Source organism: Mya arenaria, chromosome 14, assembly GCF_026914265.1.
Source record: "Mya arenaria isolate MELC-2E11 chromosome 14, ASM2691426v1".
Classification (NCBI taxonomy): Eukaryota; Metazoa; Mollusca; class Bivalvia; order Myida; family Myidae; genus Mya; species Mya arenaria.
In genome coordinates, this window is record NC_069135.1 from 31,234,126 (window position 1) to 31,258,787 (window position 24,662).

A 24,662-nucleotide genomic window follows, 5' to 3' on the forward strand; every position below is an offset into this window, starting at 1 on the left:
GGTTTTTTCTTAAGACGCACATACAACACTAGCCCTTTTTATGAACTGACCAAATGCACTTTTATAATTCATATAGTTTTTATGTTTATTGATATTTGATGGAAATTTACTTCTTAAGTAAGGCAAAATTCCAGTTGCAACGGACTGGTGACACTGTTAACATATGTCCTTGCGTTCAATTACAGTTGTCTGTAATTTGTTTCACTTAATAAAATCCATTAGCAAACTCCCATTCACTTCAATTTGATCACATATTTAATGACCATTTCCTTTTAAGTTAAACGCAGGACAATTGTTTTTTATTTCCCTAGAGCCTATTTCACACGAAAGTTTGTTGTTTTTTTATATTATAAAACCATGATAAGAATATGCACGTGGTGAAGTCAGCTGTTGTTAAATAGGCTAAAAGCTACCAGGGGACATATTTAGTGGGCTTTCCTTGAACTGCATTGTGTACTTAACTAGCAGATCCAGCCCCCGCTCCCTGAAATTGTCCTAGTTAACTTTTAATGACAATGCAATATGCATAAGATTATGTAAGATTACGCAAAAACCAATTGCTAAACATGGTGCAGACGCTATTATAAATTATTTATTTAATTATATTTAATCAGCCCAATGCAAAGTATAATTTCAGTAGGTTATCCCTATGGATATTTGATTTACTGTCTACCTTTTTGTTGTACAGGCGGCTTCTGAGTGCTATATGCAAAATAAGTATAAAGCACCGTATTACATTATACTAAAATTAGCCATAACCCCTTCCATTAGCCACCCTTTCATTAGCAACAATTAACTTCTTCGATTAGCCATCCCTTTCATTAGCAGCAACCCATTTAGTAAGCCACTTCTTCCATTAGCTTCAACCTCTTCCATTAGCCTCCCTTTCCATTAGCAACAATTAACCTCTCCTCTTCAATTAGCCATCCTTTCAACTAGCCTTCCCTTCCATTAGCCACAACCCGTTCAGTTAGCCACTCCTTCCATTAGCTTCAACCGCTTCAATTAGCCTTCCTTTCAACTAGCCATCCAGCCACAACCCGTTCAGTTAGCCACTCCTTCCATTAGCTTCAACCTCTTCAATTAGCCATCCTTTCAACTAGCCATCCAGCCACAACCCGTTCAGTTAGCCATCCCTACCATAAGCCTCAACCTCTTTATTTAGCCATCCCTGCCATAAGCCTCAACCTCTCTATTTAGCCAACCCTTCCATTAGCGACAACCGTTGTCCCCACACCGCATTTAATCCTTAATATATACAGTTTCAGGAAGAGGTAGCACATATACCAAGTGCCGAACGTGTGCACGTCAAATCCTAGGTTAACCCGTGCTGTGGGATTAAGGGATCTAGATTTTGAAATACGAACCTCCATTTCTGGATCACTAGTCCAAAGCCCTACCAAATGGCCCTTTTTTGACTCGTTTGCTTATTTGGGAAATATGACTCGTATATTTGGCCCAAATATGATTCGTATATTTGGGTTCTTTTTGTCGAAATATTTGGCAAAAAGTAAAGACCATTTTCTATCAATTTACCCTCAACAGTCAAATATTCTGGCCAACAATATTAATGCTCTCTATACGCAGCATTTCTGTATTCATTATGTCCTTGGTTTATGTTTAACAGATTTATATCTAAAGGTCATCTCCATTATTATATTTCCGCCCAAGAGACACGTGTTTGAAACTATGACATTGGAAAAAGTGTTTCTAACCTAATTCTGTGACACTATTCACAGATTTAAGTGTACTTACCTCCGTTTATTGTTGTTTCTTTGTCAAGACTCCCTTTTTATGGGATTCGGAATTGCCATTTACCGGGAAATTCTCCATCTTAATTCTAATTCATAGGCAGAGTAATAATCGAACACCTTTCTGAGATCCTTACCTGATACAATTCATCCCCATATTTTATGTGTAGTAATGACTTAAATACAAACGAGTAAATAACTTATATGTATAAGAGTATGTATACATGTAGTTACCTATGTTAGTATGTTATATTACATAAACTATTTTTCAGGTGAAATTTTAGTTTGGTTTATTTCTTCATTTAATAAAATTAAATAATATATTTATATGATCCAACCCAAAGTATTCATGAGTATTCTTCAACAAGTAAGCGCTTCAATAGCTCCCTTCGGCTACGAAAGATCCCTGGTGTGTACACTCTCAAACCGAAAGACGTTACAAACCCTTCCTCATACCTGGTTAACCCAATCGGACCACATCAGCCATTTTTGATAAGAATCGGCCGATTTGTTCCGATTGGGTTTAAACCAAGAACACCATAATGTTTTCTTAAAAAAAGCTAGAAAATCGAACCCGGATCTCACCCTGTTTCTTCAAATTTGACTCCAAATGTCCTTATGCTCCAAAAATGAGACGTGTTTGCACATGAGATGGCGCGCTTTGCCACTACTTAATTTAGGATGGATTTTTTTAATCACCTCAGTCATTCGGAGCTCCTCGGCCATTTCTTTCAAAAACAACCTCGGATGTATTTATACGGTTAACATACTAACAAAGAGGTACGTTTAAGTCCGCTGCAAGTAGATCGCGTAGTGATTTTATTTAGCAGTTAAACTTTATGACTTTACTCTTGGAAATCTTAATTATGTTTGCAATAATATACTTCACTGGCAATCAGTTTTAACTTAGATCAATAAATGCAATTCTAAAACACTACATTTCTAAAATGATTTAATTCAAAAAAATACGAACTACTTTAACTGATGTACCAGCATACATCCGAGGTTGTTTTCGATAAAAATGGCCGAGGAGTTCCGAATGCACCACAGTGTGATACGATGTCGAAAATGTTCTGCATACATCCGCCAATTCAGTCACCTGTTGAATAAGGAATTGAACTGCATGTAACCGAAACAGTTAAACGATGTTGTGTCTGCAGATCCGACCCAATTCTAATGAAATACAACCAATTACCCGACGTTATAACCAAAATCAGACCAGTTTACCGTTAACCTGGTACCCCTACCATGTTCCTCCTTCCGTAAACTAGCCTGATTATTAGCATTACTGAACCCGAGTACGGAAGTGACCGTCCAGAAGCGACCAGTGCGGCTATTGTCTAAGCTTAGACAATTATTAATTTATTTATTGTTGAAAAAACAAAATCGAGTAAATTATTGAATAATCGCTCCTTTGGGTTTAAGCATGTGTAACCACGCCCATTGGTTAAATTATGGTTTGACCGCGCCGTGACGTCATCAAAACTGAGTGTGTTTAAATGCTATAAGTGGTTTGAGATAAAGGGAACTGCGATTCCCAATCATATATATAGATAAATAGATATTCAGTTTTACCAGATTGATGTTTGATGAGTTCAATGTTTTGATAACAACGTAATGTACAGGTACAGTTTGTCTTAACCCAATGTTACATGGCTCGTTCAGGTGAATTTGTGAATTAAAGCGGATCAATGATTCTCCACATGCCCCCTCCCCCATGTTGAATGTTGAATAATGGCGGTCCGCATGCGCACCCGATCCTGCCCGGCAAATTTAGCGGACGCCTCAGCGGTCATGGATTGTCTTGTGCACCGTGTCTAGAGAAACAGTGGCAGGCCGTCTACTCCACGAACCATTCATGAACTATATTGCATTATCATAAGGATAGCATACAGGAAATGAAACTTTCAAATGTGACTTTGTTTAATTTGAACGCCCCACAACTAAGCTCAGTTCCTTATGTTCATGTGACGAATTAACGCATTATATCACTGTCTTCCAGACATTTACGCAAACATTTGATCATTTAAACAGAAAAATAAATAAAAATGTTGTCAGAACGACCAATCTGTAGGATCTCAGCTTTAAGACCTATTTTTTTTTTAAATCGTAGAACTTTTGAGTGGTAAGAACTGAAGTTTGAAGCCCAGGGTATAGGCCATAGGGAGAGATATGAGTACAACTACCATCATACAATGCTGCAGTTTATGGTGAACTGGCAAGTTTCCCATTAACTTTGATCATGAAAATTCGAATTACGAAAAATATTTCTGGCTTAACCCTAAGTCATAGTATCCTATGATTAACGTATTTCTTATGAAATCTGTAAAGGCGAATATACGAACACTTGGACAGCTATTAAATTTGAAACAGAAGTTGAATGAGCTTGAATTTGCTTATTTATTTATTTACATGTGAAAATGTTCCAAACGAATATGCTTATAAAACTTGACTTGAATAACAATTTCACTGTAGTTAATGTATGCAGATATTTGGTGCAGGTAGATAGTACAAAAACGTAAATCAGTGACACTGTTTAAGTGTTAACCATTTTTAAAACCATTATCCGACCTCAGTTTCATTATATGTCTAACTACACAGCATTTCATTCAATAGTAAAAAACAATAACTATAGTACTAAATCACAATAGTTATAATTTATAATTTGATTGTATAACTTTTTTTAACAAATATTACAAAATCATAGCACATTGCAAACAAATATAATCATTGTGATTTAGTTCAAAGTACAGTTCCCTAATCATTTATTTATAAGCCTGGGAATATGTTTTGCATTTTTGTTGAAAAAATGGGAGGGGGAGGGCGTGGCCATAGCAGATGTGACAAAACAACGCACCCTGCTCCTGTGAACAAGCCAATAAGGTGCTACACGTGCATCATGTTCTCACATGTGATTTTGTTGTTCACAAGGTTCGTGAAAAACACTTTAGTTTCTGACGTCATCTGTATATGAATGTGAATGTATTGATGGTCAGTTTACTATCACTTTGAAAAAAACACGGACACACCCCGGCTCTCACAGAGTTGCAAGTGTATGTTCACACATGTGACTTTGATGTGCACATGGTTTGAGCGTATATTTGCAATTCCTTAAGTCATCCAATGTAAATTATTGTTCTAGATTATTTCACATTATTTGATAGGAATGAACTCCTGATTTTGTGTTATTTGACCTGAAGCACATTTTCTGACATTTAACCTATTTTTCTTCAGATTTATCAAACGGGTCACTCATACCAACGATCTTGCATAAAATATCTACGCATTAGTGCAATTTAAAAATGTCAGAAAATCTCGAAAGGCCTTAATATATGAAAGCAGTAGCTCAATCCCATTAAAATGACTGTGGCCTGATTATTTAACTTAGCAATTATGGCAAGCGTGCATAAGTCAATAACTGAGCATCTACTTTATGTATTTTAATTAAACTTTATACTTGTATAAGGTCTCCCAACACCCAACCTACTTAACTAATCAAGTAAGATTCTTATTGCGTGCAATGCAATTGATGGCCTTTTATTTTTCTACTTAGAAATTCTGGTTAAAAGCGACGTAGAAGCCGAGGGCGTTGTCTGTGTGGCAGTTTTCCAGAGGAAATTCTGGAATGGTATCGGCTTGGGATCAAATTGCAAGTTCTTTAATCGAGAAACGATATTTCCCTGGGTGGGGTGGTGGCATACAGGCGTTGGAAGTTTGCCGTGTCCCCTACTACAGCTGGTAGACGGTTTTCCGCCTACTCCACTCTAGAGAGTACAAGACCCAAACAGATTTTGGGTTTGGTAATGGTTTAGTGCCAACTTAATAAGCCTTTTTTAAACGAATTAACGAGTTTCCCAGAGAGGCGCAATCGTAACGGCCATCTCCGACAAGCTTCGAGATACTAGCCGAGGAGTTCCAATTGAGAGAGGCGATATAAACTTTTGTGATAAGTGGGCATGTCCGCCAACACATAACAGACCCAGCCGGAAATCAAGTTTTGTAACTTTATAAGATCAACGTTTTAAATACCTTTAACGGTTTAATGAGTTTTGTCAGGGCATTGATCAATATGTTTTGGGACTCTGCTGACTTTACTCTAGTGAAAATCTGAACTAGCCTAAATTCGAGAATACCGCTCTGATGTCATGTTCTCAGTTCTTTGGATCAGTTGCCCCAGGTTGAGTTCTAGAAAACAGTAGGTCGGGTTTGGCAGCGTTTTGAAGCCATATTTGCGAATGTTTAAAGCACTCACAGCACTCGTACTACGTGGTATTCCGCCAGGCTTAACTCTAATTTATACCAGAACAAATATTGCGTGGTAGTGGGGCGTATCGCCTACCAAACCTACTTAAGGGTAATGCACCGACTTCACTCTAGTGAACTGCTAGAAAACAACTGAAAATCGGGTCTGGAAGCGTTTGGGATTCAATTTTGCGAATAAATGGTTGTCATTACCAAATAAACGATTTTTTGCTAGAGTGATTAACCTATGCGTTGTTTGTGCACAACTTGGTGGCTCTAGACGGTTTTGGGCCAAATTTGCGAGTGCTTTGAACAAATGAACGAGTTTTCCAGGGTATTGGCCCAGAACCAGTTGAACTCTTCAAAAAAGAAAATATACCCGGCCAAATAATAGATTGATAAAATATAGATCTAGCATAAAAAATATATGGTCGGAAAATAGTCCTTCTCTGTATTTACAACATTACACACCTCTTTTTGGCCACACATTTATTTATAATAAATAACTAAATATTATTTTTTTTATATATATTATATTAAAAAATCATCACTTCTGGTTTTTCTCGGTTTCGCCCTTTTTCTCTCGCAAAACACTTCGTGGGGTGCACGATGATAAGATCACTCGGTGTATCATGTGTAACATGTTCTCACATGTGACTTTGTTGTTCACAAGCTTCGTATGTCTGTTATTTCTGGACCGCATAGTTATTACACTAGTATGGTTGTTGGGAGCAGTGTTTACAGTGATGCTATGGACAAGCCCCGTAGTCAGGGGCGGGGCCAAAATTTAATGAGGGTGTGCAACCTTTTGCTATTTTTTTGTTCATCTTTAAGAACCGAAATTTATTTGTTTAATGAGGGTGTGCAACCTTTTGCTATTTTTTTGTTCATCTTTAAGAACCGAAATTTATTTGTTCAAGAAAAGATCACAATGTCAAGCCAGTCCCAAATGGTGCATTTTGAGTGTATTTTATTTCGCTTTCTCCTGTATTGAAATAAAAGGTAAAGGTGAACGATTGGGGGGGGGGGGGGACACACTTGTTGAGTTCCCTCCTTGGAACGGAAAGCGGCCACTGAACCAATTCTGTACATATATGTATCACCCATTCGTAACAACTCGGCCATCTCCGGCAAGCTTCGAGATGGTCAATTCTGTTGGATACTGGCCGAGGTTTTCCGCTTGATATATCATCATACATCACCATTTCTAGCTGCTGCATTGGAAACAGTCAACAACTTGCCTTGGGGGAGGGGGTGGGGGCATTTAAGAAGTATCCTGGGGAAATAAAACGTTTTTCTACCTACACAAATGTGTTGTTTTATTTCGCACGCAAACGGTAATTAAATGGGTTATAGTTATGGTCTGGTAACAATTAAGAAAATGAATTGAACATAACGTCATTGTACTTCTAATCAGAATATTGCGTGTCTCAGTGAGATATTTACCAGTCTACGGGCGGATAGTAAATCGAGGGGTGAAAGCGAAAAGGTTCTATCTGCTTCTTTATTTAATGTCACTTAGAACCTTATCGCTTTCACCCCTCGATTAATGTACTGTCATTGAGTGTCCATGTTAAAGGGGCTTGTTTACGTTTTATACGGTAGGTCGAAATAGGGGCTTAAAGCAAAAAAAAAGTTTGATATATAAACAAAACATTTGTTTAAATGATAAAATATCATCAAACGTTTAAATTAGCGCTCCAAAGATAACATTAAAAAAAATATGAATTATAAATGCCGGTCTTTTTGCAGATAAGCGCTTTTAACAGTAGTATTTGATTAAAGATTTTAGGCTTGTAATTATTTCAAAAACTATCACGGTTCAAATGAGTATTTGCGGTTACCGTTTAGTGTGTGTTCATACACATGGAATACGTACATTCAATTTCAACATCTGTGAACGGGTCCCTTTAATGCGTGTTATGTTGTGTGTCTTGCATCTTCGTGTAAGGGGCTAATCACGATCGAAAAAAGAATCGTGAGAAACCCGGCCATGATATATTGAGAAACCCGGCCATGATAAATTGTATATGATTGTAGTGATGATAAATGGCCTCGATCATAACAACAACACATTTATTATCAACACTTAAGTTTCATATTTACCGTGGTGCCACGCATAAAGCCCGGGCAGTCTAAATAATAGACGTTCAAACCGGGATTCAGTTTCTTATCCCTTAACTGAAGGATTTGCCAAATATCATAATATAAAAAAAATCTTAAAAAACAAATCCGTCCACGTTCATGTTCAGATATTTGTACTTAAAGCTCGGGATGAACTCCATGCGTTCTTACATGAGAAAGAATGAACACATCTTGATAGGCGGCATTAACATGTGATGATGTTTGTATGTCGGGGCGCAGCACATGCATGTACATGCGAATATACAAAACCATGTCCGGTGCTGTGATCATATACAGTTGACTAAATACTACTTTAAAGCTGTACTCTCACAGATTGACCGTTTTGACAACTTTTTATGTTTTGCCTTAGAGTAAGAATGAGACATATAATTTGAATAAAACACTGGACATCAGTGATATCAGACGGCCGGCGAAATATGAGATCGTAGTTGTTCATAGTTATGGTCGAACATTATTATTTTTTTATTGCTAAAAGCGTTACTAATGCTTTAAGATAATTGAACTTTTAGCCAGACCGTGTTTCGATCCCCTGAATTGAAGACATTGAAACCCAAATCAGCTGATTCTGAGTAAAAAAACAAAACTTTCTATCTGTGAGAGTGCAGCTTAAAAAAATAAACGGTACGGCTGTAAATGCAATGCTATTTGATGTTAATGTTAATTGCTTAATTTCCGGCATCCCAGTTTTACGAGATTACAGCATATTGGCATAATTCAAAATATTATAATTATGTGTGTGTAGGGGGGGGGGGGGGGGGGTCTTCTTCTTTTTTTCTCCTTTTAAATTGAACTTTCTTATAGTTTATACTGTATGTCAAAATCTTTGATAACTGACATTCCTCTCAAAAAAAGACACGGTACTGTCGGTTTCTTATTCAATAAGTATATACACCTATACATGTATAAGATTGAAATAATTAAAGTGTATGTACATGTTCTAGAGTACAAATCATTTGTCACGTTAAGTTATCATTGAAGTACAGTTTCTTTGCTCTAGAAATTATTCATAAAGGCTATCAATCAACATTACTAAATGCACTTTTAAAAGGGCAACATAGTTATTTAGCAGGGTATAACTTTTGGGTCGGCCCTGTGCATACGGAAGAAGCATGTTCGCTGTCTAGACGCTAACTGGGTCATGGCAATGCGCTGCAGCGTTCGCTTTACAAACAAATCCCTTCGCCTTTGCATTGCATCTTTTAAATGTTAAGTTACGGAGGCGTTTTAAAAATGCCATCATGTTTTCTTTGTTTTCACATGCGTAATTATTTCGTTTATAACAAAAACTAGCAGAAACAATTAACTGCAACTTTTAAATCAACCCTCATCGTATGGAAAAACCGAATCCAGCGAGCAATCGACTAAGCTATTAATAGTTTACTATTCACATTTCCATGCTACAATACGCGTGACTTCGATCGGTACGTCATATGTTTTTTCCTTCGGCACGTGAATGAAAGCATGATAGTTTAGCGGGGAGGAACAAAAAGCATTCGCACGTTGAGTTTGCTGGATTCAACTTTATTTTCTTGTATTAAAGGGTTGAGTTTTGCTTAACATGAACATTGTGCAGTTATGAATTCAATTGTGATGGACTTCGGTGCGCCAGCATCTATGATGACACAAAATTGTGGAGAACGTTTAATGCAGATCAGTGATCCTCATGGCGATAGGTAGGATTAATTGGAATTTAATTGAAAGTTAATTAGTAGAAGTGCATGAATTAATACGATTTCACTAAGATTTTAAGCTTATTATTTTGCATTTTTGTGTGTATTGTATTTATTTAAATGCCTTAATATGCATAAAAAACTGAACGTAATGTATTCTGATACAAATTGCAATGGTACTTATGTTAATAATCGGACTCAAATTTAGAGAATACACTAAATGATTTTTTTTTTCAATACCTAGGCTACAATGTATACTTATTTGGACTAATATTGTAATGCATGCATAATTCTGATGCGTTTCTAAACATAAAAGAAGCACTGCAAAAATGAATAAAAAAATATTTATAATTGCATTATATACATGTATGCGAACAGTGGCTCCAAACTGAAGATTGCATTTTAATTGCACATTTTAAAGAAACATTGTTTTTTAGTTTTGCATGATAATGCTTTAAAAAGTTTTGTGCTACTCTACGGTTTTGATGTATAAAATGATGCATAGAGGTATTTCGATATATATCTCATATATGATAATCATGATAGAGTTTAATGATGAATTAAGTTTCGAAAAAGCTTACCTTTTGGGATGTCTGTTTGTGTATCTGATTGTCATGTTTATCATGTTCGGTGTACTGTATTGAGGTCGTATTTCAACTACATACATGTATATATGGCTGCTAATCTAATTGACAACTGCTCTCTTTTTTAGATCGCTGAATTTTGGCACTTGTCATTCTGAAGAATTTGACATGCCGTTCGTGAAGAAGCCAAAGACAATCAGGGTAAGTTTCTGATTAACTACATGTACATCAGTTACAATGGGTGTGCGTACAAATCATAACAAAATGTTGGAATGTTGAAATTGATCTTTAATATTTTACAAAGATTGTGAAACAAGTTATTAGACTAATCGCTCTCGTTGGCATAATGTTACACGCGAGTGTGGTCTTGCGTTGTGAGGAAAACCCCACTTGTCCGGCTTGGTCCCACTGCGGACAACGCTAAAGGGAGAACGATCTTAAGGCTTAATAAGTGATAATAATCGATTAGCTGAGCTTGAGGTGTTAAACTTGTCCCTTTTTTCAGTTCATTTATGAATTTGAACTAAGACCTTTATACAGTATCAAATCACCATTGAGTCAAAATGTTTTCTTACTATTTTATTATCCTGAATCCTGTATGAAGTTATTTTGCCATCTCCTTACCTTGACCACTTGTTAACAGTTCATTGACAGGATATTGAAATAAATGATTCCCATTACACCTTCAAACAATTGGTCCTCATTAAAAACAACAAGTAGAGGCGGGGTTCGTTATGTATTGCAATATGAATCATTGTTATGTGATTTGAAATTTCAGGACCCAATGTCGCACAGAATCATTGAAAAGCGACGGAGGGACAGAATGAACAACTGCCTTGCAGATCTGAGTCGCCTCATCCCAACAAATTACTTAAAACAGGTGACGTGTTTTGGCGTGTGGTGTCTCTCCATGTTTTTCATTCATTCATCATCAGTCATCTAAACCGAAAGGGACTCTTTCACGATTTATAGGGTCAGATATGGAACAAAATAATTTTGAATTAAATTTGAACAAAATAATTGTAACAATGATGAAACATGGTCAAAAGTTCAATTAGTAAAACCTATATTGTTAATAATTATTCCAAGATATGAAGAAAACCATTCTATTTTGCTGAGTTTTAGTAAGATTATAGAAAAATGATTATTTTATTTTGAAGTCCGGAGTATGCCAGTTTCTGTTTACTTTTTGTTAATTAAGAAAGTAAAATAACTGTATATAATCAATTAAGTTTAAAAAGATTGTTGCCCAAGTGAAATCTGTGAGTGAGTCCCTATAAACGTAACGTGTTTCTTGGAAAATAATATTCTGCATGTTTTTATTATAAACTCTCTGTCTAAAATCAGTAGATAACGTTAATTGTTTTAAATATATTGTATAGATTTTAATTTTTTCCTATAACTATTATTTGATTATTAATTAATTATTTGTATACATGTAATTAAATGCATAACTATGTATTTATATGTGCACACCAAACGTGTGTACTGAATTGTGTGATCAGGTCCCTACAATTGATAAGCTTCTGGTGTTTTTAACCGTCGCCGGAATGGTCAAAAGTTACAATTTACTGTTTTAGGAAAATATCAGCTTTTTGCTTTCGGCTTTAAGAGCTTTGACTTGAGAGCTTTGCTTTAACGAATAAATGATGTGAAAAAGGCTTATCAGGAGCAGGAAATGAAAGCTGTGATTACTGTGCTTAGAAATTTACAATTTACAAGCAATTTGATCCAAAAATATGAAAAAAAATTATGAAGTTAAATAGTTTGAACTAGCGGGATTGATACACATTTTTGAAAATCTAGTAGGTTTTGATAGGATATTTATAATTTATAAAAAGAGTAACCAATGTTAAGTAATGAGTTTAATGTCATTACAGCATCACTTTGCTTAGTAAACTGCATTTTTCTAGTAGTGTTTTTCTCTCTATTAACTAGTTATGCATAATGTATTTCTCTGTTATTTCTTTGCAAAATATTTTAGCACTCAGTTGTTTATTTGCACGAACCATTTTCGAGTGGTATATATTTGTTAAAAATTCACATATATAGCATGCAAAATTATGAATGCTATAATTTACCTCACAGCACGTTCTCGGAAACTTGTTTAAAATACTAACTCCAGTTTTCCCATATATTATATGCATTTTGGTAGCATGTTGATTTTTGTAGGTTATATTTTCTGATTTTTTTTTCAATAAACAGGTTGGTAGTTCTCTCATTTTCTAAATTAAAGTTTTAGAATTTTTTGTACAGAATTGACTTAATTTTCATTTTATTAATATTAAATTTAATTCAATTACACAACTTTCAAGAGTAATATATTATGCACTACAACAGAATAGTCAGGAAAAATAGTGGAAAATGGCGAAAATTGATTTAATAAGATTAGGTCCCTGGTGGTTTTCTAGGACAGTAAGTTATCGCTTTTGGCTAATCCAGCTACATCAAAAAGGCAGCGGAAGCTTATAGTTGACGTTGAAGTTCTGAGCATATTTCAGTGCATACACGGAAACGGCCCAAGAAAGTACATCTTTACATTCCTACTCCTTTATTTGGAACTATTTTGTCTGTTTTATGCGATTTGTTTATTTAAAATTCTGATTTATTGATTGAATGATATTTTGTTACATATATTTGGTTGTAATTTTGGCAAGTTAATGCTAATTGTAATTTTTATATAATTGTGAAGTTTAAAGTTTAAGTGTAATGATCATTTTTTGACTGTGCAAAATACTGATTGGATGGGAATTTAAAGATATATTCTCTTTGGCCTAACTGTGAGTTTTTTTATCTGTTTAAAGTCTGTGTCAAGAGTCAGTTGAGTCAGCTTAAAAACGCTTTGCATGTCATACACTATGTTCATTAGTACATTCGTTTATCATTCTAGTATATTCAGGTTGTTGTGATGTCCTTCAAGTCTGTGTTTTTATACTAATTTGAAAAGTGCTGTTCTATATTAGTAAAACTGACTTATTTGCTTTATAATAGAATTCACTTCAGCTTCTTGAAAAAAATTAATCAAAGTTAACTTTTTCATCTATGATATGCTATTTTGACTTATTTGCTTTATGAAAGAATTTAGTTCAGCTTCTTGAAAAAAGTTATCAAAGTTAACTTTTTCATTTATCATATATATACTACTTCAAATTTGCTTAGTTATATGGGCAGAATGGTTGCTGAAGTGAAATAATACTATGACAACTTGATGTGTTCTTTTAAAACATATACACCATTGGCCACTTATCTATGGACAAACCCAAAAAGGAAATGTTGTCAAAAATACTCACATTAGTCTCATAAGATTGAATGAAATATCAAACAGACATTTATGCCATTGATAGATCAAAATACGATCAGATTGAGTATGGATTGCTTAATGGGTTTGTCCACACTTTTTTGACCATGTGTGTATTCAAATGAAAACTTGAGAATTTCTTAGTTTTCATGGAAAAGTACAATTTAATACAACAAATAAAGCAAATAATTTGGAACAATATATAACAGTAGCTGTCCTTGTTAGTGTGTGTGTGTGGTATGAATGTTTCTTCAACACCTCATATATCTTGCAATCTAACTAATAATCGTCTAGTTATTAGCTGCTGCAGGTTCTTTAAGCTTGGGGTGTCCCAGATGGCATCAGTTGAACTTGCTCATGGACGTCGGAGATTTCTGGGGAAAAGTGACACTTACCTTTTGTTTTTTAACAATTTTTTCATAATTGAATGCGTAAGTAACCTATCAGGAATGTTTGGCAAAAAATCTGCCCTATGGTAAGCAATGTTGCTATTTTATATAAATATTCATTTAAATTGAATAAGATATCATTTTTTGTTACATTCTTGAATATGATTATTTCAAGAACTAACTAGAAAAAAGGAAAATAAATAGACTGTTCTTATTTGTTTTTGTACATTTTTCTTTCTTGGATCCTGAAATAAATAGCAAAACATTTCTTACTTTTAAACATTCCTGTTTCCATTTATTTAATACCTTATAATCTTGCAGTAACTTAAAATATTTTTATAAATAAAAAAAGCAATTTAGACTTATATCTCTTATTCTTTTTTTAAGTGTCACGAAGAGTATTTGAGATAAAAACCTGACCACTCCGGAAACAGAACTTGCTAATAAGCCATAAAAGATGTAAAATAACCTGTTCAATAAACCAGTTATTTCGCATAAATTCTTTTAATTTAAAACGGATCACGGTCACACATCTGTATATATACGTGGAGGTGAGTACAGTTTGTTTCTCGAAATTTACTTTTTTTCTTTACAATATTTTAGGGTCAGGGCAGAATCGAGAAAACAGAAATCATCGAAATGGCGATCAGGCACATCAAAAACCTGACAAATGTGGTGAACAAACACTCAGGTAAGATAAGATAGAATAGAATTATTTGCACTTTGTTTTAATTCACTTATATACCGCATGTTAGTTATTAAACGTTGTCCTTGACGACATGGTAAAAAGACAGTTACATCATTTACAATTTTAACAACTCTGTGCGTGCATTAGCTTTTACTCATTCAGTATTGTCAGGTGCGTTTGGCATGACTTAATCAGAACAGTTTAACAAACATGATTTCTCATGGATAAAGAATCCTTTCCTTGTCATCACTTTCCATGCACCTCTCCAATTTTAAACCAAATTAAATATGGGTCAGGCACATATATAATTATATAAAGTCTGTATTACCAATATAAACTTTTGAAAGTTGGCCAGACAAGTAAAAATTATTGAAAGTCAGCCTGACTTAAAGTATAAATTATAAAAATCTGCAAGACAAGAATAAATTATTGAAAGTCGGCAAGACAAGAATAAATTATTGAAAGTCGGCAAGACAAGTATAAATTATTGAAAGTTGGACAGACAAGTAAAACCGAGCTCAACAAGTTTGCTATGTACTATAAGCTCTGAACATTAACACTAGTTGGGTCTACCTTTGTTGTACACTTTGGTTGTAAATGTGATTTTGCATTAATTGTCCATGCAAGGAGTTGTATTTGATAAAATCAAAGAACATCTCATAGTTTAAGTCTTAAGATGTTTTCCTGCCTTTATTCTGATCAAGGAGGGGTGTGTTAATATATAAAGTTTGAAAAAGGGAAGGGTTAACGCATTTTATTGCACATGAGGATTCTTAAAGCATTCTATTGCATGTGATAAACAACGTGTTTTTTCCTAGTTTTACTTTGACCAATTAAAAATGTTCAGCTCTCATATTCCAACAATGGAATGGAAATTTTATATTGTTTATTAAAAAGACACCAGTATACAATCATGTTAAAGGGCACAACCATATAATAACATACATACAATCAGCTTAAAGGACACATACATACAATCACCTTAAAGAACATATACATACATTCAGCTTAAAGAACACATACATACAATCAGATTAAAGGGCACAACCACATAATAACATACATACAATCAGCTTAAAGAACACATACATACAATCACCTTTAAGACTCATACATACAATCACCTTTAAGACTCATACATACAATCAGCTTAAAAGACACATACATACAATCAGCTTAAAGGACACATACATACAATCACCTTTAAGACTCATACATACAATCAGCTTAAAGGACACATACATACAATCAGCTTAAAGAACACATACATACAATCACCTTAAAGAACACATACATACAATCAGCTTAAAGGACACATACATACAATCAGCTTAAAGAACACATACATACAATCAGCTTAAAGGACACATACATACAATCAGCTTAAAGGACACATACATACAATCAGCTTAAAGGACACATACATACAATCACCTTAAAGGACACATACATACAATCAGCTTAAAGGACACATACATACAATCACCTTAAAAAACACATACATACAATAAGCTTAAAGGACACATACATACAATCACCCTTAAGACTCATACATACAATCAGCTTAAAGGACACATACATACAATCACCTTAAAGACTCATACATACAATCAGCTTAAAGGACACATACATACAATCAGCTTAAAGAACATCTACATACAATCACCTTAAAGAACACATACATACAATCAGCTTAAAGGACACATACATACAATCAGCTTAAAGGACACATACATACAATCACCTTTAAGACTCGTACATACAACCAGCTTAAAGAACACATACATACAATCACCTTTAAGACTCATACATACAATCAGCTTAAAGGACACATCCATACAATCACCTTTAAGACTCAAACATACAATCAGCTTAAAGAACACATACATACAATCACCTTAAAGAACTCATACATACAATCAGCTTAAAGACTTGTACATACAATCACCTTAAAGACTCATACATACAATCACCTTTAAGACTCATACATGCAATCAGCTTAAATAACACATACATTCAATCACCTTAAAGGACACATACATACAATCACCTTAAAGGACACATACATACAATTAACTTAAAGGACACATACATACTATCAGCTTAAAGGACACATACATACAATCACCTTAAAAGACTCATACATACAATTAACTTAAAGGACACATACATACAATCACCTTAAAGGACACATACATACAATCAGCTTTAAGACTCATACATTCAATCACCTTAAGACTCATACATACAATCACCTTTAAGACTCATACATACAATCACCTTAAAGGACACATACATACAATCACCTTAAAGGACACATACATACAATCACCTTAAAGGACACATACATACAATTAACTTAAAGGACACACCTCTATGACATATAACTACCATACAGGGCACATGTATACCATCAACAATGAAGAGTATGTGTAAAAAACACAAGTTTTCATCTAAATATTATAATAGTAAAGTATAGCGATTTTTTTCCTCAATTTGTTAATGTTTTTTACCCAATGGTGCAAATTGTGCAATGATTCATAAAAATAGATATAATGAATTATAGTATACAATGTTTATATCTGTTTAGTACCAGTATTTACACTAATAGCAACGTAAAGAAAAGCAATCCATTCATGTAGGTTTGATTTTAAACGCATGGTTGATAACAGTTTTAAATGGTTGGTAACAGTTTAAAATACAGTTGATAATAGTTTGAAATATGTGATATGTTGAATTCAATCCATCCTCAATTTTGCCCTTGCCAACCGGCCAGTGTTACAACTATACATTTGGTGACCTTAACTTAGCCTACTTCTATCATGAGCTCATTGAGAGCCCCAACATTTCAAAATGATATTCTAATCATGAAAATGTTAAATGAAATCTCAGTTTGTGTCAATTCAATTATCTTATTTGAAGCAACTTATCAGTGTAGCCTAAATTTATAAACAAAATTTCATAATTTGTAGACTGTTTAATGGTTAATAATCAATACCGGACAATATATTAGTTTGCTTTTTATATTTTAAGTAAAACTTCCTGATCAAGACCTCTTGTTTGAAGGAAATATTACTTCAAACATAAACCATTAATTTCTTAATTCATTTGAACTAAAATGAATAAAAATAGTACACATATAATAATTATTGACCACACCCTTAAAATGATAAATCTCCTTTTGCAGCTCTCAAGTCGAGTCTGCCAGATCGCTTCCTTGGCTTTAAGGAGTGCCAGGATGAGGTGATGCGATACCTTGTAGAGGTCGAAGGCTGGGACGCGCATGACAAACTCTGTAACCGACTCATGGCCCACTTGGAGCAGGCAGGGGAAAAGTTCCGGATTATGAATGGTAAGTTGTAATGATGGGTTGATTTACTGATATGACCTGATTGACGTTATGCAGAAACACTTTGATAGAATTATTCAGAAGCATGAACTGGATGAAGTGATTGAATAGTCATGTGATAACCTTGGACAAATAAATGCCTGTCAATTTAGATTTTATTTATTTTTTTGTTATAAAAAGTAAGTAATTCTCAATGGCCGTCTTAATCTGGTTAAGCTTCATGCCAATTTTGATAGTATTGTACTGTGTCATCAATTATACTTAGTTGATACGATAATTTAGCTTGTCTGTATGATTTGGATGAAAGAGAGTTGAGGTAGTGTCATAGCTTATGTGTGCCTTTGCCAGGCAATTCTTTTTAACCTTGTCCATAATTAGAAAATCATTCAAAAATGTGCATAAAACTTTGAAAAATGGATGAAAGTGATGTTATGTTTTCCTTATTCAAAATGTAAATTCAAGATATCACATTATGATCTGTAGAGGTGATGATTTACTTACAGAATATTTTGCATTTTAGATGAGTCGCTCAGCAAAGCGGCAAAAGAGGAACAATATCGTCATGTAGAGGAGGACAGTGGGCGACAGCTCACGCCTATGACCGTAGAACCGGGAGTTGATACAGGTACCCTTATGGCAGACTTCAACATGGGCTCGCCCCCAGTAATCCCTTCATTCAATGGAGCAGTCCAAATGCAGCCTCAGCCAAATATACCCATACCTTCCCCAATGATTCGAGACATTGATCAAACTGGTCAGACAAGTCTATTTGGTGGTCTTGAAGCATTAGCAAGTGCCCAACAAATTACACAAGATCATTTGAAACATGACAAACATTTGTGGTCACTCTTAGCAGCAAAATATGAAGACTCTAAAATGAACGTTGAGGAGAACTCATCGTCACCGTACCCTAGTTCAAATTCATCCAATAAAACAGATTCTGGCATCAAGTCATCCACACATGGAAGTGATAAAGTCTTGTACAAAGTTCCAATGGACCCGAATAACTACCAAACCATGGACAGTATATCAGACAAAAATGATAGTAGTGTGTATAAATTCAAGCACAAGATTACCAAAAGGTTCTCAGAAGAAGGGAAGAAAATCCCACAGAGTGATTCATCATCAAGTTTGGGTTCAAACGAAAATACTCAGCGTGGCATAAAGCGGGATATGGCTCGTCATCCAAGAAGTCTGTCAAGCTACATCTCATCCTCGTTGTATTCCAACTCTGATCTGAATGGAAATTCTTCGGCAGGAGACTCTGGGAGTGGAGAAGAACCAAAAATTACTTGTCCGTTACCCGGTTTCGTTCTTCACCCGAAAGGGACGCATTACGTTCCCATGTCAATACATCCGTCAAATGTAGGTAACGATTTCCTAGACAAAAGTAAGTACGAGCAAAACACGAAGGTGTTCCATCCAATAAGCATTCCTGTGAACTTTGGGGGCCCTTTGTTGTACATGAAAAGGGTGAAAGAGTGGAAACGTGAAATCAGTTGTCCGAGTGACAGTCGACCTGACTCAGGGGAAAGCCGCAGCGGAGGTCCCTCGTCCGTTGAAAATTTAAGTGGTACATCTGATAATAACTCGACTCCGGAAGAGGAGCCCAATACCTAGACTTTTGCTCATTATTATAAAACATTTCTCACCCCATCATTATGTGTTTGTTAAATTGTGATTTTTGAAATATATTGTGAATTATTGTACGATACGAATTGTTACTGTTGTTAAGATATATTAATAATTATATCGTTTGTAAGAAAACTAGAAAAAAATACATAAAAATGCTATTGTTATAATTATAATGTTAACATTATGGACATTTTATATTTGTTAACCGACATTTTCGAAATTGCTGTTAAGTTTTAAATGAACAGAACTGTGTATTAAACATACATTATTCAATGTAGTAGATATTAGATATTATTATGTGCCATTTTAGATCCATATTCTTTTATGCAGTGTCTTTAACTTGCATTATGAATGCCAACAAGGAACTTAAGTTAAAAATAATTATTAATTTAGTCTTCATTTTTTTCTATTCATTATAAGGAAATTATTTAACATGAAACATTTTACATGCATAAAATTGTATGGTGTTAAATTTGTATTGTTTAGCATTCGTATGGTTTGCTTTTGTGTAATTTGAATTCAACAATATTTTAATCAAAATGACACTGTTAATAACTTGTTACTCTATTTTTGATGCAAATGATAAAGATTTTGTTTTGGGGGAAAAGAAACAACAGTTTTGCACTTTAAATGTGTCAGTTGTAGAAGACTTTGATATGTCGAACAGTATGAAGGCTCACTATTCTTGTTTGGGAATAACTTGTGAAACATTTTTATTTTGAATTGTTTTAAGACTTTTTAAAGAAATTGAATTTTATGATAATCAAAATAAACAGTTTTTCATTTTGTAAAAGAAGTTTAAGTAAGTATTTTTGCTAAATAAAATAAGAGACTGAAGTTTATTACGCTTAATTAATTTCGAGAAATTGAGCCCGGGCAGATACTTTATAATGCTTCCTTCTAGATGTATGTAGTATTTATCATGTAAAGTGTCCATATTGTAAATGCAATAATTAAAACAATAGTGATGTAGTATTTCATAGAAATCGGTGCAATCGATTCATATGCTTCTTCTTATCCCTAGTTTTAGGTGGTTACCAATAGAAATATAGTTAATGACTAAGTTTAAGAAAATGATTTTTTGGGAGTTTTTTTTTCGGTTTCATATGAAATACTTACAGAACCAACAACCTTTGTTTTTTAAAATATACACTCTTGTGCACAGTGGTCAGAAATTGGCTCAGGGAGACCAATATTTGATATTAAAGCATATTGAGAGCTATTTTTTTCCAACGTTCTGTATCCTGTGTGTAGGAGTGTATAGAACTTTTTAGGTTTATAATTTCAATCATATGGATGGGATTGATAGTAAATTTTCAATTAGTGTTAATTTTAGTTAAGCTTATTTTTAATTTTTGATCCATCTAGTGTTAAGCAAATTGGAACAAAAAGGTTTCTTTTACTTTTTCCAAGCAAACATTTCTTTAGTTATTTGATTTGTATGTTTGTATTGAAATTATATGAGTGAGCATAATTTCTTTGAGATTTTGCTGACATTTAAGTTGTATGATACATGTATGAACCGGTTGTTTATCACTGGAGAGCCATATTTAAATTGTTAATTATTGTTAAGTTTTATACAGTGGTATTGCCGATAATAAATAGAAAGAAATATACATTGGTTATTTTTTAAATGTCTGTCATTAGACATATAAATTTACCTGCGACGGGGCCAACCAAGTCCTTTACGCTTTCACTCCTGAAGCTTTTGGTTGATCATCACAAAACATCAACAAAATGTGTATGAGTAGAATATCTTGGCCAAGTTTGATAGCAAGCAAAACTCTTCAAAACTATGGCACTGGAATTTACTTTAATTGGGTGAGTTATAGCACTCTTACTTCAAAACTTGTTTGTTGGATCATCATCAAACTTGGACAATATGTGTATGGGGAGAGTATTTAAACTAACTAGCAATGTCTCCAAGTCACCTTACAGTTATGGCCCTTGTATTGCTTGAATTACTCAAACAATGTTGCATGTCTTTAACTCGAGCTTTTGTCTGATCATCACCAAACTTGGACAATACATGTATAAGCAGAATATCTAGGCCAAGTTCAATAACCAGCCATGCCTCCCGAGTCTCTTCAGAGTTATCACCTTTGAATTGCACAAACTTCATACAATGTATCACGTTCGCTAAAACTTATTCCGTTTGGTCCAATGATCACCCCACTTGGACAGTGTATCTAGCCAGGTCTGATTACTCACCCAAGACAATTCAGAGTTATGACCCTTACATTGATTAATTTATTAAGACATTCTTGCCCAAGCTGCAACTCAAAACTTTTGTTGGATCATAACCACACTTGGACAATCCATGTTTGTGTATGAGCATATTATCTAGGCCAAGTTCTCTATCCAGCAGTTTTTCACCAGTTACTGCAGAGTTATGGCCCATGAATTGCTTAAAATACTCAAACTATATATTGTCTTCGCCGGAACTGTATAAGCTTTTGTCCAATCATCACCCAACTTGGACAATTCATCTAAGCAAGTCGGACAACTCGCCCAAGACATTTCTAAGTTATTGCCCTTGAATTACTTAAGTTGCACACACTAAAAAACCTCATTTTTTTCAAATGGTAACTGCTTTATGACAAAGAAATTTGTTAATAATTATTATAAAGAACATAAAGTTTTATTCTTATCAATCTACATGTCATTCGATATACATAATTATAAACAATCATCAAATTAATCAAATAAAATGAATATTAATTACATGTTTGCCGACATTGTTCTGCCAGTACTGTGTAATTACAGCCCTTGATGTAATGTGCACACGTGTTCTAACAAAGCATGGAACATCCTTACAATTAGTGAATTATAAGAGAATTCCCCGGGAAAATCTTATGCTGGCTCGAAGTATATCGGTGAAATAAAAACAAACGTCTGCAGCCTGGTAGAAACACGTAGCTTTAAATGTAATTTCCTTTGCATTGACACACTGTCTAGATGTCTTCTCCTTACATGGTTTTATTTCTATAATACAGATTGAATTAATTTCAGAGAAATTCAGGCGAAATTGTATGCCCTGAACAAACTGGGTTATTCCCATGAAGTGCTTTAAGACCCGAAACAGTATAACAAATGGCCAATTAAAAATGCAAATTGGAGTAACAGTCAGAAAAAAATCTTTGTCTTTTCAGTCTCCTTCCACAAGATATTAGACCGAACGTTCCCCCCTTCTTAACTACATCGATGGGTCTAAAGATAGAAGTATACGGCTCTTCAATTCATGGTTAATAAGTAATTCTGTTTTAAAATAAAAGCTGTATTGCCATCAGTTGTTTTGGTTGTCTGGAGGTGGCGTAAAAACTTGGACCATGAGCAGCTAGTGCTCTCGAGGGATTGACAAAGCATTTGTACCGAGAATTGAAGGCAAAACAACAGTTAAAATGGCGCCTTGTGGTTGTGATAATTGCAAAGTTACAATCTCTAGAGTAATTGTTGCTTTTAACATTTCAGCATCCTATTTGATCGAGTGTTTTAACGAGGTAAGACATGGAATACTAAAATAATAATCACTGACAGTTTAAACACAGTTTCGCATGTCCATCAAAACAAACAGCTTTCAACGGGAAATATAAAACAATTCCCTAAACGAGCACGAGACCTTCGAGTGTATTTGTCCAACATAATCGATTCACGCATGAGCAGCGGCAAAAATATTAAGCACGAATTGCACGTGGAAAACATGTTTGGTTTGAATTTTTATACTGAATAACCTTTACTGCTTAATGGAATAACATGTCTGTAGATGGGCATATGTCAGGTGTGAACTTTTGTGGGCAATCAACCAGATGACATGTTTTATGGCTACAGTAGACATAGTACCTGATGGATACCGCGGAGGTCGCAAATTCGGGATGCGCCTTGCCCCCCGAATATACAAACACTTTACCGAAATGCATTTTTAGACTGGATAAAACGTCTGATAAAGATTGAGGAGGCGCATTTGGATCGGTTCCCCTGAAGGCATTATTGACTGTGAGTACGATGTTGTCCCACGTATATTAGCTGATTGACTGACATAAGTGATTTGGATAGTCAAACATTTGAATGTGTGTGCTCTTGCTACCAAACTAAGTCATGGATCGTGTCGGGTTAAAACGTAGGCCACTAGGTCCAAATGATACGCTAGTGCGAATGTTCTATGTAATCTTCATTAAACTTGATAATAATGTGTTTATCATTGATTCAAAATTCGAACATGGATTGTCAAAATGTAGCTCACTTGGTCAAAAGCTCGAAAAAAAAACGTGTCAACTCTACAGGTCGCATTTTTCAACTAACCGGATAGTATGTTTGCCTTGATGGAATCTTGGTCAAGTTTTATTTCATAAGGTTGGAAAAGTTCATCTCTAATAAAATAGTAAGTCACGAGGTCATCTAAGAACAGCCCTATAATCTCGAGCCACATTTTATACCCAGTCTTACCCTGCAAGCCAATCTTGTAGAACTGTCGGTATGTTTGCCTCATTGTTATCTTGTTCAGGTCCTTCGTATGTTTATTTCAACACTTTTCAGACCTAAAAAACTATTCCTCCTCTTCCCTTCTTAAATTTGGTTATAAAACATCGTTCTTACAAAAAATAATGTATAATGTATAAAATGTTTAAACACGCAGATGTCCATATGTACTATTGGTTGAGAGGACTGCACATGGCCGCTCCGATAAACACGGATGTCTTGTGGAATAAAACGTGAGATTAATTAATGTCTTCAATCGATTGTACCTAACACGCTATTGTTGATCTTTGATGTGATTACTCAGTCGCAGTAGAGCTGGCATTTTTCGCACCATAATACTCGTCAACAGACACACGTACAAAATGCTACTAGTAATAAACAAGTTTAGAAGTGTTTTGTAATTCAAACACAGGTTTTTGTTGAAATTGTTCAATA

The 24,662-nt window shown here is 34.6% G+C and overlaps 1 protein-coding gene across 1 annotated transcript; it reads left to right on the forward strand.

The window, feature by feature from the left end:
• Window positions 1–9,567: 9,567 nt before the first annotated feature.
• On the forward strand, window positions 9,568–21,359 carry LOC128217028 (uncharacterized). The gene is made up of 6 exons (XM_052923838.1): window positions 9,568–9,811; window positions 10,521–10,593; window positions 11,171–11,272; window positions 14,683–14,770; window positions 17,955–18,119; window positions 18,637–21,359. Exons 1-6 carry the CDS (start codon window positions 9,714–9,716, stop codon window positions 19,734–19,736), a joined length of 1,626 nt encoding a protein of 541 aa, XP_052779798.1. The 5' UTR covers window positions 9,568–9,713; the 3' UTR covers window positions 19,737–21,359.
• Window positions 21,360–24,662: the final 3,303 nt, after the last annotated feature.

Excerpts from the sequence above, each read along its gene's own strand:
- LOC128217028 (XM_052923838.1), top strand. The coding sequence starts at position 9,714 with ATGAATTCAATTGTGATGGACTTCGGTGCGCCAGCATCTATGATGACA. Across the intron at positions 9,812-10,520 it reads AGTGATCCTCATGGCGATAG|ATCGCTGAATTTTGGCACTT; the intron begins GTAGGATTAATT and ends TCTCTTTTTTAG. Across the intron at positions 11,273-14,682 it reads CAACAAATTACTTAAAACAG|GGTCAGGGCAGAATCGAGAA; the intron begins GTGACGTGTTTT and ends ACAATATTTTAG.